General features: G+C 34.6%; 1 protein-coding gene across 2 annotated transcripts in view; it reads right to left on the bottom strand.

Annotated features, from left to right (window-relative positions):
- The window catches only part of RABEP1 (rabaptin, RAB GTPase binding effector protein 1), a 103,521-nt gene that overhangs the window by 40,139 nt on the left and 46,426 nt on the right, over positions 1-16,956 (bottom strand). For both annotated transcript variants that reach the window (XM_057716737.1, XM_057716738.1), the window contains exons 3-5: positions 7,560-7,763; positions 5,473-5,633; positions 1,303-1,422 (exon numbers count right to left, since the gene is read on the bottom strand). In XM_057716737.1, the coding sequence (XP_057572720.1) occupies positions 1,303-1,422; positions 5,473-5,633; positions 7,560-7,763 (485 nt within the window). The remainder of the gene's footprint in view (positions 1-1,302; positions 1,423-5,472; positions 5,634-7,559; positions 7,764-16,956) is intronic.

Raw genomic sequence — 16,956 nt, 5'->3', positions numbered from 1 at the left:
TTCTTCTCTGATTGCTGTGGCTAAAACTTCCAAAACTATGTTGAATAATAATGGCAAGAGTGGGCACCCTTGTCTTGTTCCTGTTCTTAGAGCGAATGCTTTCAGTTTTTTACCATTTTTTTTTATAAATTTATTTATTTTATTGGCTGTGTTGGGTCTTCATTGCTGCACACGGGCTTTCTCTAGTTGCGGCAAGCGGGGGCTACTCTTCATTGTGGTGTGCAGGCTTCTCATTGCCATGGCTTCTCTTGTTGTAGAGCACGGGCTCTAGTCGCGTGGGCTTCAGTAGTTGCGGCACATGGGCTCAATAGTTGTGGCTCATGGGCTCTAGAGCACAGGCTCATTTGTTGTGGTGCACGGGCTTAGTTGCTCTGCAGCATGTGGTATCTTCCTGGGGCAGGGCTTGAACCCACCTCCCCTGCATTGGCAGGCGGATTCTTACCCACTGCGCCACCTAGGAAGTCCTAGTTCAAATATTTTTAAGGCTATGTAAGATGCATTCAAGTGCATGACTGTCATAGCTTATTGATGGATTATAAATTAGAAGAGGTCTCTATCTCAATTATTTTTTTCTTTCATCCTGTTTCATATTACAATTGCTATATCAACTTTCTTTTCATTTGAATTTACATGGCATAGCTTTAAATATCTCTGTCTTCTTTTTCTTTTCAATCTTACCTTGTAGTTTTATTTTAGATAAAATACAATCAATATAAATTTAGATTTTTAAAATCCAGTCTCTTTTAGTAGGTAATTATCAGCATACACTTACTAGGATTATTGATACATGCCCGTTTCTACACTTTGTTTATTTCTACATTCCTATGTTGTGCTTCTGTTTACCACCTGTAAAATTTTTTGTCTTTCTTTCCTACTTTTTAATTATTAAAATGTTTGACATTCCCTTGTATTTTTTCTTAGTTGTGTCTTTATAGCTAACAAATCCAGCTATGCTATAGCTACATCATTTCTAAAAGATCAATTCTGGGGCCAATGTCAGGAAACAAAGTCACCTTTGAACAACTTATTTTCCTTCATAGCAAAATGAGAGATTGGGTCTCCTTTTGATAAGAAAATAGCACTGCCTTTGTAACAAAGCAGCACAAGCATCACAATTATCATTATTTTAAATATTCATAAGGGCAAAATCATCTCTAAGCATTTTCTTGCATTTTAAAGAAAGCAAGATTCTTAAGATGGATAGTCTAAATTACAGTTTTTACCCCCTTAGTATTCTAATTTTGCTCATAGCCTTAGGGCAGAATCTTGGTTCCAAGCAAATGGATTACAACGTTTCACAACCTTTGAGGCCTCCAGCTCTTTAATCTTGTCCTCAGCCTCTGTCAGTTTATCTTTCAAAGCTGCAATTTCCTTCTCCATAGGCATCACAACTGACCGAAGTTTTTCAGCATCCTCTTGGGCCTATGGTTAAAAAGAATTAAATGTTACAACGTAATAATTTATTGCTTTTCTAAGAAACTCTGACCTCTCCACTTATTAAAATTAGTATAATAAGTCTAGCAGTCACTGTATTAGCACTCAAAAAACTGAACCGTATCTAACTTTTTTTTTTTAACATTTATTTATTTGGCTGCCAGGTCTTAGTTGAAGCATGCAGGATCTTTTAGTTGCGGCATGAGGGATCCAGTTCCCTGACCATGGATCAAACCCAGGCCCCCTGCATTGGGAGCCTGGAGTCAAGTCCCATGTCTAACTTTTTTTTTTTTTTTTTCATTTTATTTATTCTTTTTTTTTTTTTTTGAGGTACACCAAGTTCAATCATCTGTATTTATACACATATCCCCATATCCATGTCTAACTTTTAAATGCTACAGTACTTTGAATGTCAAGTCATAATCATAGCTTTCCCAAATATTCCATTTAGAACTTGGGAATAAGTAAGAAAATGGATTCACTGTGACAAATTTGACTTTTTTTTTTTTAAAGTGAAAGCAGGTTTATTTAGAGAGATAATTCCATAGACAGAACGTGGTCCATCTCAGAAAGTGAGAACAGCCACAAATTTGACTTTTTAACTACCTGAGCAACTGTGGTGGAAAATATCTACATATAATATGGAATGCAAATAATAAATACTTTAATTTTTATAACTCTGATCACTAAATTAATGAAACCATAATCTCTTACAAATACTGAAAGGACTAATTAATTTTTTAACAAAAAATAGAAAATTTATTTCCTAAAATATTAGAAAATCACGTTTCTATAAAAAGGCTTCCATTTAGCAACCTAAATGCCCATCAACAAATGAATGGATAAAGAAGATGTGGCATATATATATGATGGAATATTACTCAGCTATAAAAAGGGATGAGATGGAGCTATATGTCATGAGGTGGATAGAACTACAGTCTGTCATACAGAGTGAAGTAAGTCAGAAAGAGAAAGACAAATATTGTATACTAACTCACATATACGGAATCTAAAAACGGTACTGATGAACTCAGTGACAAGGACAAGGATGCAGATACAGAGAATGGACTGGAGAACTCGAGGTTTGGGAGGGGGCGGGGGGTGAAGGGGAAGCTGAGACGAAGCGAGAGAGTAGCACAGACATATATATATTACCAACTGCAAAATAGGTAGCCAGTGGGAAGTTGCTGTGTAACAAAGGGAGTCCAACTCAAGGATGGAAGATGCCTTAGAGGACTGGGGCGGGGAGGGTGGGGGGGACTCGAGGGGGGGGGGAGTCAAGGAAGGGAGGGAATATGGGGATATGTGTATAAAAACAGATGATTGAACTTGATGTACCCCCAAAAAAAAATTAAAAAATAAAAAAAAAAGGCTTCCATTTAATTATTTAAACAGAGCATTTATCATTTTACTTTTGATATCTAAATGAAACAAACCCAAAGAATAAAATCCTAAAACCACGCTGTTTTCCATCCTTCATTCTTGACAACATGGATTAAAAGAAAACAATATCCACAAAACTAGTAAATTGGTAACAAACTTAATTTTTATTTGATACACACATACACGTATATTTACACAGAAATAAAGGCAGACTCAAAAAATTAGCTTTTTTCCTTCTAGTGAAAATGAAAATTAATCTTATCCACCGAATTTAAAACAGTCCAAGCTTATCCTAAAGTGTTCATGATGGGCCGAAATGTGAGTGGAAATTAAAAAAAAAGAAAAGATAAAGATATCTCTCAGAAAAGGGGGACACACTTTGTTTTACAGTTTACAGTGCTTGCAAACACATTTCATCATTTATTTTATTTTGAACTAAGTCCTGGGTGGAAAAGACATGTGAGCATAAAATATCTTAAAAATCAGTCAAGGCTAATTTGGGTCGCTTACAGAGGTCTACTGATAAAAATCAGCAGGGGAAAAAAAGGAGAGAAGAAGCAACGAAGTTAATACAGACTGAGTTATTTATTAATGCAAAGATGACCTCACAATTCCAAGTGATGCATATTATAACAGAGAAACTTTTAAAGATGACTTTTCTAAATTAGAGAAAGGTCATTAAAAACAAGGAAATTCTGAGACACTATCACAGCCAAAAGAAACCTAAGAGACATGGTTGAATGTAATGTGGTATCCTGAATGGGATTCTGGAACAGAAAAAAGGACTTGGGTAAAACTAATGAAATCTGAATACAAAGAAAGGACTTTAGTTAACAATAATCAATACTGATTTACTAACTGTGACAAATGTACCATACTAATATTAAGATGTTAACAGGGGAAACTGGGAGTGCAGTATATGGGAACTCTGTAGTATCTTCACAATTTTTCTGTATATCAAAAACTGTTCTAAAAAATAAAGTTTACTTTAAAAAATAAAAATAAATTTTAAAAAGCATAAAAAAGTGGCAGACTGCAGAAATAATGATTGTGAATATTTTAGAAGAATGAACAAAAACCATCCTCATGTGAATGGTACTATGGCTCAGAATAAAATGTCTAACGATAGCATCAACTATGAATTCATCTCAAACAACCTGAAAGGACTGAAGGCTGTCTACTTTGGCTAAATAACCATGGTAGGTGACTAAGTGACTAGTGATCATGAAGACACTGTCATATCCTCATGAATAAGCTGAACTTCAATCTTTTCCTGAAATAAGACAATGTAAATAATTATTCCTCAAGGTTCAAGCTTTTGTTTTGGGTGTTGAGTTCTCATATGATTTTTACATTGTAAAAAAAAAAAAAATTAAACTTTTAAATACTCGTACATAAAACTAGTCTTTGTATGAACCAAGATTATGATTAATTCAACTGAAAAGAATCAAATTCTAATTATTATTTTATATGTGATTTCAAATATATGTATGTATATAAATCATTAAAGTAAAAGTTTCTGTAATGACCTACATGGAAAAAGAATCTTAAAAAAAAAAAGTGGATATATGTATATGTATAATTGATTCACTCTGCTGTACACCTGAAACTAAAACATTGTAAATCAACTTTAAAATACAGAAAATTTAAAAATAAAGCAAAAGTTTACATAATCAAACAGGCCAAAAAGCTTTTTAAATTTTCTCAATGATAAAATGTTTCACCTTGGGACTTCCCCGGTGGTCCAGTGGTTAAGACCCCGAGCTCCCAATGCAGGGGGCCCGAGTTCAATCCCTGGTCAGGTTACTAGATCCTGCAAGCCACAATGAGAATCCTGTGTGTCGCAACTAAAAAGATCCCTTGTGCCGCAACTAAGACCCGGGGCAGCCAAATAAATAAATAAAATAAAATAAAACAAAATATTTTTTTTCTTTTTTTTTTTTTTCATTTCGTCTGATTCATTGAAGAAAACAAAATATTTTTTTTAAATGTTTTGCCTTATATTTAGTTGCTCTATGTTTAGACATCTTACGGTAAAATGTTCAAGCATAATATGCAGGACATTCATCATACAGGAACCAAGATATATTGAGAAAGAAGAAAAACTAACATCTTTTCTCAAGCTTGGTTAAGACACAATCACCAAGCAACAAACATTTACTAAGCACCTATGCTCAAGACACTACTCTAAGCATTTAGGATACACAACAAACAAGAATCCTGCCTTCATTAAGCTTGCATTCTAGTGAGGAGGAAAAGGCAGCAAATAGTAAACAACAAACAGGGGAACTCTATGTACATTATAAGGAAATATATGCTATGGAAAAAGAAAAATTAGAATAGGATGAGAGCAAGTTGTGGTAGGTAGGCGAGGGAGGTGGGGAGGTTGCAATGTTAAATGGGGCGGTCGGGATAGGCCTCATGAGGTGGAGGCAACTGGTCAAAGATTTGAAGAAGATGAGGGAATTAGCCATACATATATCTGGGTGAAGGTCATCAAATTCTTTAATACTATATTTAAGTCTGTGTCCAAATAATTTCTCTAACAGCAAACAAAAAAGTACAACTTCTATTACCATAATAATATTAGTTAAAACATCACCACAAAAATATTTGGATTCAAATATTTCTACAGATGAATACATTCCTTCATACCTTTTTCATTTCATTTTCTAAATTTTCCTCCTCTTGACCTTCAGACAGCCTTCTCCTTAAATCAGCTATTTCCCTCTCTGCAGATTCTCGATACTGTGCCCACTGTGTTCGCTCCTGCTCCAGCCTAAGGTGGAACTGGTGCTCATAGTCACGAACTGTTTCTACAAAACATCACCAAATATTTCTAAGCATTCTGGAAAAACTGTCCTGGCACACAAAAATTTAGAAGTAATTATATAAAGAATTTAAGCCTAGTTTCTGGAAATCTTTTAATTCCCTAAAAACAAAAATATAAGCACTAAACTAACATTTCCAGCTCTTACTACATGTAGAAATTTTGCTAAGGACTTTAAATCATCTCTAATCTTCACAATAAACCTGTGCCATATATTATTTTACAGATGAGGAAAGCTTAGGAAAGGTTAAATACTCTGGCCAGTGTTTCATAACCAGAAAGAAGCAAAGCTAGAATTCAAACCTAAGGCTAACTCTAAAACCTATGTTCTTAGGGGCGAAAGGAGGGGTGGGTTGGGTGGGATGAACTGGGAGATTGGGATTGACATATACGCACTAATACGTATAAAAGAAATAACTAGTAAGAACCTGCTGCATAGCACAGCGAACTCCACTTCGCTATACAGTAGAAACTAACACAACATTGTAAAACAACTATATTCCAATTAAAAAAATAAATAAAACCTATGTTCTTAGATTCAACACTATGACTCCTAAGACAAACATAACATGTCACCCTAATACAACTATATACCTGAAAGAGAAAAGGGATATATTTTCAGAATGTTTTACTATAACCCAAGATTCTAACTTGAGACAAATTCTATAGTCATTATAAAATGACTTTAATACAATCTTAAAACATGTGATAAACACTGCTGGTTGTCCTTAATTTCTACTCTTTCTTCTTTCTTACTAACAAAACCCCAATTTTGTTTAAGAAGTTAATGGCCCAGTTTAGAGTTTCTAGATGCCCTGGTAGTTATGTGTAATCAGAAACCTCAATAAACTGTTTGCTGCGGGGGGCGGGGGGGGAAGGCTATGCTGGAGATTTCTAGAAAATTTTTCCTTTACTGAGGTGGACTGGAAGAGGAGCAGTCATTTTTTTCAGCCATCAGGCAAAATGACGTTGAAAACCACATGCTAAGGATGACAGAACAGAAAAACTGAAGAAGCCTAGGACACTGATGACATTAGGAACCACTGTACTCAGCTCTAGATTACCTACCTCTGGATTTCTCATGTGAAAAAATGAACTCTTATCTGGGTGAGCTGCTATGGTCAGGAATGTAACATGAGTAATCCCTAGGTAATAGCCACAAACTCAGAAACAGTGCTAGTCTTCCCTGCCTTCTTACAAAGAGTACTAAGGCAAAAAAGACATATAACTGTGAAGATGGAAAAAAAAAAAGGCATCACTATTTCATATTTATATTATTAACTAAACTAATTTCAGGAACCCAAAGATTCAGGGGGCAGCTTATTTCATTATCATTTTCTCAGAATTGCAGGAAGTAATTAAGCACTAGTGCTAACAGCTGATGGAGACTAAACTACTACTCTTCCTTTAGACCAAGGGTGACCAGCTGACAGCTCATAAAGCCTATTCTAACCCATAGGCCACTCTACCTCATAGACTAAGTGAAGATTTCACACAAAAATCCAAATTTCTCTTTAAAATGTAAAAGTATGGCAACACTGCACTGGACAGGCAATTATTAGCTGGACTAATAAGTGTACAGTAACTTTACTCTGCATGGGAGGTCTCTCCAGTTTGGCACACCTTATAATGAACTATAGTTTTCATTTAATGCAAGATCTCTGTAACACTCTCATCATAATTCTCTATTATTAAATTTGTTAAAGATACAGATGATATACCCATTTCTAGGATCACTGGCTTCCTTTATTTTGAATATGACAGTACATCTTGAAGACGGCATTAATATATAAAGCCACAAATGAAACAAAAATGAAACTCAGAATATATTTTAAGACCTTTTGAAAATGTTCTCAATCATCAGGATCAGTTATCTTAGAAAATCATAAAATAGATCTGTCTTTGTCTTTACCTTTCATAACAGCCTGAAGTGAAGCAACTTCTTCTCTCCACTGTCTTTTCACTTCATCTATAGCTTCTTGTTTGGTATTCTCAGACACCGTGGCAATGGCCTTGATATTTTCCATCTCTGCTTGGGCTTCCCACAGCTGTGTCCGAAGATGTCCCAAATCATCTTGTGCAGCTTGTAAAACTGCATTTTGCCTCTTCAGATCCTCTGGAGAAAAAAGTAAAAGACTTTCCATTAATGAAAAGTTCACCTTTATCAGGCTGACACTGCAATGAAGCAATAAAGCATTAAATTTACAATGTTAACATTCTAATGAAGAAATTAAGCTTTACATTTTTAAATGCTGACTTAGAAAATGAAATCATTTTAATAAAGGTAAAATTTAAGGTAAGCTGGGTACCACGAATCAATTAATTATTAACTAATCAAAGAGTGATTAAAGCCATAGTTTTAGAGCTAAATTTAGTCTCCTTCACCCACTGGCTAAATAAACTTTTTAAATCTCTCTGGCCTCAGTTTCTACATCTATAAAACTGGAATTAAAAATACCCACTTCAAAAAGTTGTTTTAGTGATAAACAATTTATTGAAACACAATTCAAGAAATGATTAATAAAAGAAAAGAAAGCCAGACTACACAGCAGTTACTAGGTCTAGGCTTTTTTAAAGTTGGGATTAATTTCTCAACATTCCTTTATATCTCTTAAATATTAAGTTTATCTGATGTGCAGACTACATGATTTAAGCCAAAGTAGGACATTTGTTTGGCCAAACTGACTTCCAAAAAAGATGAATCTACCAACAGTAAATAGGGGTTGTGTCTCTTTTCTCACACCCTTACCAACAGTCACTATTTTCCATTTTTTTAAGTCCTTGCCAACATCATGGGTAGAAAATGGTGAGTTTTAATCTATATTTTCCTATTAATAGAAAGGCTGAGTATCTTTTCATACATTTATTAGTGACCAGTATTTCCTCTTTGGTGGTATCTTTTACCTGTGATCTCTGATGAATTGTTTTTCTTCTAATTTGGGAGGATATTTTATATATACTGGATATTAATCCTATTTTATCTTACAAAACTGTTCCCAATCTGCTGCTGTTTGTCTCAACTTCTTTTTTATGTCTTTTGCCATCTAAATGTTATAAAAAACATTTATGCAGATGAACAGAACTGTTTGTCTGCAAAATCATCAATTTCCTTTACAGAGCACAATAACTACCTCGACCGGCCATAAAAAACAATTTGATTTAAGATCTAATGCTACTACTAACCAGCTGTGTGACTTTAAGGGCATCACAAGGCCCTCAAGCCAGAATAATGGCAACACTTTTCTCTAGAAACTTCTGAGTACTTGAAAAAAATCAGATAATACCAATTAAAGAACTTTTAAAAGTTGCAAAGATATTCATCCTTATCAAACAATCACAGGAATCAATAATTTGGTAGTTCAAGTAACAGGAAAAAACCTAGTCATACTAATTTTAAGTGAAGTCTTTAGGGAATCTTTACTCTCTCAACATCAGTTTCACATCACTTTGTCACTACTATCGAAATATTCTGAAACACTAGCCAGAGACAGTTATAAGAATATTAGTTGCAGAAAGTAACTACCTAAAGTATCTTGAAGGCAAGATGGATATGTAAGAAATAGTGGTAGGTGTGTGACTGTGAATGACCCAGAAACTGAGTAAAGACATAAACACGTGAAACTACAAAAGAATTGGGGGGGGAGGGATCAACTCTATATTCTAAGTGCTATTTCACAAAATGTGAAATAAAAGAAAAAGCATTATTTCTAAAATACTTTATTAATTTCTGAGAAATTAATACAATCTGTCAAGGCTCAAGTTTATATACTTAACACCTCCTCATGCTAATTATCCCTGCTACTTCTGACTTACTGGAAATTACCCAGAGCTATTCACTACCACGTTGTCACTATGAACAGAAAAACTGCAAATAAATGTTAAACCTAAATACTAATTTTGGCATGTTTCCTCATACAGTAGAGTACAGAGATCCTGGAGGAAGAGTGGATCAAATTTTACTCCTTACTTTATTATAAATATTTAGATAAGTATAATATACATTATTATATATGATATACAGTATATATTATGTGTTAAATATATGTATATATGTGTATATTTAAACTAAAAAACAAAAAGAACTTTAAGGCTGAGAGTATTATATTACAACAATCTTCCACATACCTAGCACCAATTATCAAGATTTTGCCATTTATTTCAACTATCCTTTTTTAAAAGTCCCAGAAACTGTATTACATCATCTACGCACTACAAATGCATCTCTAAAAACATGGATATTTTCTTGAACACAGTGCCACTGTCACACTTAACAACTGCTTGACATAATCTACTACTCAATCTTAGTGAAATTACTCCAATTGCCACAAAAATGTCTTTTTGAAGATTTGTTTGAATTGGGATCCAAACAAGACGCTTCATTTGGTGATACTAATACTTCATACAATATTTCACAGAAAATCTAAAGAATTCTATAATGGACACCTATCACCTATCACCTAGCTTAATAATTTTTAATATTATTATTATGTCTGCTTCAACTTCTTTTTAACCTTAAGAAATAAAACATTACAAATACACTACTTTCTGCAGAGGTAACAACTATCAGGAATTTGGAGTTATCATTACCATGCATATTTTGCACCTTTATGTTGCAGGTTTTTAAACCTTAATGCTCTTGTAGCATAGTATTCTTCTGCAATTACCTCACATCCCTCAGTTTTCGAGATTGCTAATATCAATACATACAACTACCTCATTTGTTAACTGCAATACCATGGTGCCAATAACTCAGCTATTACAGTACGTGGGCGTTCAGGTGTAAGCTAGGAATCTACTTTTTCCATACAGATATTCCCCTTGTTCTAAACTCTTGCCCCAGTCATCCCTTTTATAATGCTATCTAGGTCATATACCAAATTTCCACATATATGAGGGTCTAATTATGAAACCTCTATTCTCATGCCAATCCTACACTGTCTAAACTAATATAGCATTATTTATAATACTTACAAATATATGTTTAAAATTTTCCATAGTAAATAATTTTAAAAGCCTGTGATAGTTTTGAATAAAGTGTGGGGGGGGGACTTGCCCTCCCAGATATCAAATATGATTATTATAAGCCTCATGTACCAATCACTCAGCTCCAGCAACCATACACCCACAGGCAATCTTGTCCCATTCACCAGTTTGCATTCTACATCTTATTATTTTAAGGTAAGTCCTAGATATTTTTTTAAATTAATAAACTTTATTTTTTAGAGCAATGTTAGGTTCACAGCAAAACTGAGCAGAAAATACAGTTCCCATAACCTCCCTGCCCCCCATTCACCACCTCCCCCACTGCTGACACCCCCACCACAGCACCATATTTATCACAATCTCTGAACTTACAATGACGCATCCTTATAAGTCAAAGTCCACAGTTTACATTAGGATAATATATAATGACATGTATCCACCACTCTTATCATACAGAAAAGTTTCACTGCCCTAAAAATCCTCTCTGCGTTTAGTCATGCCTTCTATCCTTTGCTTTGTCTCCATAGTTTTGCCTTTTCCACAAAGTCATACAGTTAGAATCACACACTACGCTGTCTTTTCAGATTGGCTCCTTTCACTTTATAATACACATTTGTTTCCTCTATAACTTTTCATGACTTGAGAGCTCATTTCCTTTTCACACTGAATAACATTCCACTGTACCACACAGTTCATCTGCTCATCTACTGAAGGACATCACCCCAGAAAGAAATTCAGTACTCTTTACCACCCCCAACCTTCTAACCCCACAGTCCTAGGCAGCCAGTAATCTACTTTCCATCCCTATCACCTATTCTGGACATTTCATATAAATGGAATCATACATACTTTGTGACTGGCTTTTGTCACTTAGCATAATTCTTTCAAGGTTCATCTATGTTGTAGTATCAGTACTTCATTCCTTTTACAGAAGAGTAACAATTTGTTTATTCATGTATCAGTTGATGGATATTTGGGGAGTTGCTCATTTTTGACTACTATGAATAACGCTGCTACGGAAATTCACATAGAAGTTTATGGACGTGTTTTCTTTTCTCTTGTATATACCTAGGAGTGGAATTGTTGGGTCAAATGGTAGCTCTACGTTTAACCATTTGAGGAACTGAAAGGCTGTTTTACTAGACCATTTAACATTTCTGCCAGCAATATGTGAGGGTTTTGATTTCTCCACATCCTTGCTAACTCTTGTTATTAACTGACTTTTGGGTACAGCCATCCTAGTGGGTGTGGAGTGGCATCTCACTGTAACTTTGTGCTTCCCTGATAGCTAATGACATTGAACATCTTAACGTGCTTATTGACCATCTATGTATCTTCTTTGGATAAATGTCTATTCATATCTGTTCACCATTTTTAATTGGGCAGTCTTTTTATTATTGAATTCTAAGAGTTCTTTATGTAAGCCAGATAAAAGTCCCTTATCTGATAAAATATTTGCAAATTTTTCTCTCATTCTGGTAGACTGTCTTTTCACTTTCTGGATAGTGTACTTGGGAGCACAAAATTTTTAAATTTTTCAAGAAATCCAACTTACCTAATTTTTCTTTGTTTCTGCTTGCACTGTCATTTCTAAGAAATCACTGCCTAATCCAAAGTCACAAAGATTTACTCCTACATTTTCTCCTGAGAGTTTTATAATTTACTTTTTAAGCCTAAGTCCTTGACACTTTTGTAGATGTTAGAGGTCCAATGTCATTCTTTAGCATGTAGACATCCAGATGTCTCAGTACAATTCATTGAAAAGATGATTCCTTTCCTGCTAAACTGTTTTGGCACATTGCAAGAAATCAATTTTTCGTATATATTTCTGGATTCACAACTGTATTCCACTGAGTTACTCCTATGCTTATAACATAATCACACTATCTTGATTACTGTTGCTTTATAGTAAGTGTTGTGATTCCTCCAACGTTGTTTTCCAAGAATATTTGGCTGCTCTGGGTCCCTAGCATTTCCATACAAATTTTAGGGTCGAATTGTCAATTTCTACAAAGAAAGCAACCGAGATACTGAAAGACATTAAATCTGTAGATCAGGGGAGTACTGCTAATGTCAAATCTTTTTATGTTTGAACATAGGCTGTCTTTCCAATTATTTAGATCTTTTAAATTTTTTTCTACAGTGTTTTTGAACTATCCAGAGTACAAGTTTTGCACTTATTTTGTTATGTTTATTCATTATTATTATTATTATTATCATTATAATTAGGCCATGCTGTGCAGCATGTGATTTTAGTTCCCCTACAGGGATCAAACCTACACACCCTGAAGTGGAAGCGTGGACTCTTAACCACTGGACCACCAGCGAAGTCCTATTATTCTTTTTTTTTTTATAAATTTATTTTTTATTAGCTGCATTGGGTCTTCGTTGCTGCGCACGGGCTTTCTCTAGCTGCAGTGAGTGGGGACTACTCTTCGTTGCAGTGCACGGGCTCCTCATTGTGGTGGTTTCTCGTGGAGAATGGGCTCTAGGCAGTGGGCTTCAGTAGTTGTAGCACATGGGCTCAAGAGTTGTGGCTCACAGGCTCTAGAGCACAGGCTCAATAGTTGTGGCACCCGAGCTTAGTTGCTCTGTGCCATGTGGTATCTTCCTGCGGCAGGGATCAAACCCATGTCCCCTGCACTGGCAGGCAGATTCTTAACCACTGCGCCACCTAGGAAGTCCCCCTATTATTCATTTTTGATGCTACTGTAACTGAAATTGTTTCCTTAATTTCATTTTCAGATTATTCATTGCAAGTGTATGGAAATACAACTGGTTTTTGTATATTTAGCTTGTATCCTGCAACCCTGCTGAATTCATATATACTTCAAATGCTTTTTTAGTGGATTCCCTACAATTTTCTACATAAAAGAGGTTATCTAAGAATAGAAATAGTTTTATTTCTCCCTTCCAATCTGGATTCCTTTTTATCCGCCCCGCCCTTTTTTTCCTTTTGACCTAATTGCTCTGGATGAATAGAAGTGGTGAAAGTGGACATCACTGTCTTATTCCAATCTTAGGGAGAAAGTATTCAGTCTTTAACCATTAAGTATGATAATGTTAGCTGCAAGCTTTTTATAGATGCCCTTTATCAGGTTGAAGTTTCCTTCTGTTCCTAGTTTGGTTAGTGCTTTTATCATAAAAGGGTGCTGAATTTTGTCAAATGCTTTTCCTGTATCTTTAGAGAAGATCATATGGTTTTGTTTTTTATCCTATTAATGTGGTGCATTACATTAACTGATTTTCAGGTGCTGAACCAACCTTGCATTGTTAGGATAAATCCCACTTAGTCAAGGTATATAATTCTTTTCATGTGTGGCTGAATTTGGCTTGCTAGTATTTTGCTGAGGATTTTTGCACCTATAGTCATCAGGAATATTGCTCTGTAATTTTTTGGTTTTGTTTTTTGCTTCTGATGTCCATGTTGTTTTGATATCAGGGTAATACTAGCCTCATAAAATTAGTATGGAAGTGCCTCCTGCTGTCTACTTTTTTAGGAAAGTTTGAGAACAACCAGTGTTAATTCTTGGAACATATGGTAAAACTCCCACTTAAGCCATCTAAGCCTAGGCTTTTCATTTTTTTCTGGGTAGTTTTTAAATTGCAAATTCAATCTCTTTATTTGCTATGGGTCTATTTCAGATTTTCTACTTCTTTAGTCAGTTTTGGTGTTTGCATCTTTCTAGGAATTTGTCCACTTCCTCATTCATAGTATTCCCTTATACTTCTTAATTTCTGTAAGGTCAGTAGTAATGGCCCCTATATTCATTTCTTGGTCAATATAGCTAAAGATCTGTCAACTTGTTGATTTTTCCAAAGAAAGCACTATTACTTTTACTGATTTTCATCACTGATTTTCTATTCTGTATTTCACTGATTTTTACTCTAATCCTATTAATTCCTTCCTTCTACTTGCTTTAGGTTTCAGTAACACTTTTTCCAGTGCCTTAAGGTGAAAGAGTAGATTACTGATTTGAAATATTTCATTTTTAATACAGACATTTATAGTTATGTCTAAGGACTGATGTAACTGTATCTCATAAGGATTGGTATGATATGTCTACAATTCCATTTATCTCAAAGTATTTTCTAATTTTCTTTGTGATTTCTTCTTTCAGCTATCGATTACACAGAAGCATATTACCTAATTTCCATGTATTTGTGAGTTTCCCAAATTTCATTCCATTGTGGTCATAGAACAAACACTGTATTATCAATCCTTTTATACTCAAATCTTCTATTTACTTGTTGATCTTCTCCTTATTGTTCTGCTCATTAATGAAAGTGCAGTACTGAAAAATACAACTCACTGTCAAACTGTATATTTCTCCCTTCATTTCTATCAGTTTGCTTTCTGTATTGTGGGACTCTATAGTTAGATGTGTATATAATTCTTTGTCTTCCTGATGGATTGGCCCTTTTGTCACTATAAAATGTCATTCTTTAGTAACATTTTTTTGGTTTAAACTCATTTTGCCTGATATTAATATGGCCTTTCCAGCTTTTTTATTGTTGCTGTATGCAAAATACATTTTTTTCAGCCTTTCACTTTCAATCTATTTGTATCTTTGAATCTAAAATGTATCAACTATGTAGAGAACAAGCATATGGACACTGGGTGGGGAGGGTTGGGGGGGGAGTGACCTGGGAGATTGGGATGCCAAATTGTACACTCTAAGTATATGCTGTTTGTTGTCTGTTGACTGTATCTCAATGGAAATTCTTAAAAAAACAAAAAGGAAAGAATAAAAACTTTTAACAACAAAAATAAATAAAAATAAAATAAAATAAATAAAATATATCAACTAGACAGTATATAGTTGGATCCTGTTTTATAAACCAGTCTGAAACTCTCTGCCTTTTGTCTGGATTCTTTAATCCATTCACATTTAATACTACTGATATCACAATATTGTTGCATCTAAGTCTGCAACTTTTGTTTACAGTATCTTATGTCGCTTTGCTCCTCTATGCTTCTTTCACTGCTTTCTTTTGACTTGAGTGAATAATTTCTAATGTAACATATTAGTTCCTTTCGTAATTGTTTCACTATATTTTCTTGTTATTTCCTCAGTGGTTGCTCTAGGGCTTACCATATGCATCTTAACAGAAACTACTTCAGATCTGCACAACCTTAATTCCAATGAAACATAGAAATGTTACTCCTCTATAGCTCCCTTCCCTTTTTCCATGTCTATGCTACTATTGTTATATACATTGCCACCTATATATATTACAAACGCAATGATACACTGCTATACTTATTGCTTCATGTAATTGTCTTAAAAATCTGAGAAAAGAAAGGAGACCAAGTATATATTTATACCATGTGTTATGTTAACCTTCTTATTTACCATTTCTGGCTTTCTTCACTTAATCTGGGGGATTGGAATTACCATCTGGTGTCATTTCCTTAGTTCAAGGAATAGCCTTCCTCCCATCCAACTCCTCTGTGCTGATATGGACAAATATACTAAATTTCCTTATGTTATAGTCTCAATAAAGCAAATATAGATGTATGAATGTGTATAAATATAAATATATGTGTATAGGTATTTATGTATAAAATACACACTTACCAGGACTTCCTAGGTGGCACAGTGATTAAGAATCTGCCTGCCAATGCAGGGGACACAGGTTCAAGTCCTGGTCCAGGAAGATCCCACATGCCACAAACCAACTAAGCCTGTGTGCCACAACTATTGAGCCTGCACTCTAGAGCCCGTGAGCCACAACTATTGAGCCTGTGTGCCACAACTACTGAAGCCGTACTCCTAGAGCCCGTGCTCCACAAACAAGAGAAGCCACTGCAATGAGGAGCTTGCGCATCACAATGAAGAGTAGCCCCCGCTCACTGCAACTAGAGAAAGCCTGTGTGCAGCATCAAAGAACCAACACAGCCAATAAATAAATAAATTTTAAAAATATATAATTTTAAAAAATACAGAATTACCTTTATTGGGGGCTCTGTTTTTCTCAGGTAAATTAAAATTATTCTCTATAATTACTTGCTTTCAGCTGAAGAACTTCCTTTAGTATTTCTTATAAGGCAGTCTGCTAAGAAAAAAATTCTCCTTTTTTTTTTAATCTGAGAAAATCTTTATTTCATCTTCATGTTAGAAAGATGCTTTTGCTATATATAGATTTCTTGGTTAATGGTTTTTTTTTCCTTTGAGCATTTTAAATGTAATCCCATTGCCTTCTTGTTTCCACTGTTTCTAACAAGAAGTCAGCTATTAATCTTATGCTGTGTCTCTTATGTGAAATCTCTTTGCACATCTCTATCCTATTTGGAGTTCAATGAGCTTCTTAGATGTGTAAAT

The sequence above is a fragment of the Hippopotamus amphibius genome, chromosome 17 (assembly GCF_030028045.1).
Source record: "Hippopotamus amphibius kiboko isolate mHipAmp2 chromosome 17, mHipAmp2.hap2, whole genome shotgun sequence".
In the NCBI taxonomy this organism is placed as follows: Eukaryota; Metazoa; Chordata; class Mammalia; order Artiodactyla; family Hippopotamidae; genus Hippopotamus; species Hippopotamus amphibius.
This window is presented reverse-complemented; position numbering and strand designations above follow the sequence as displayed.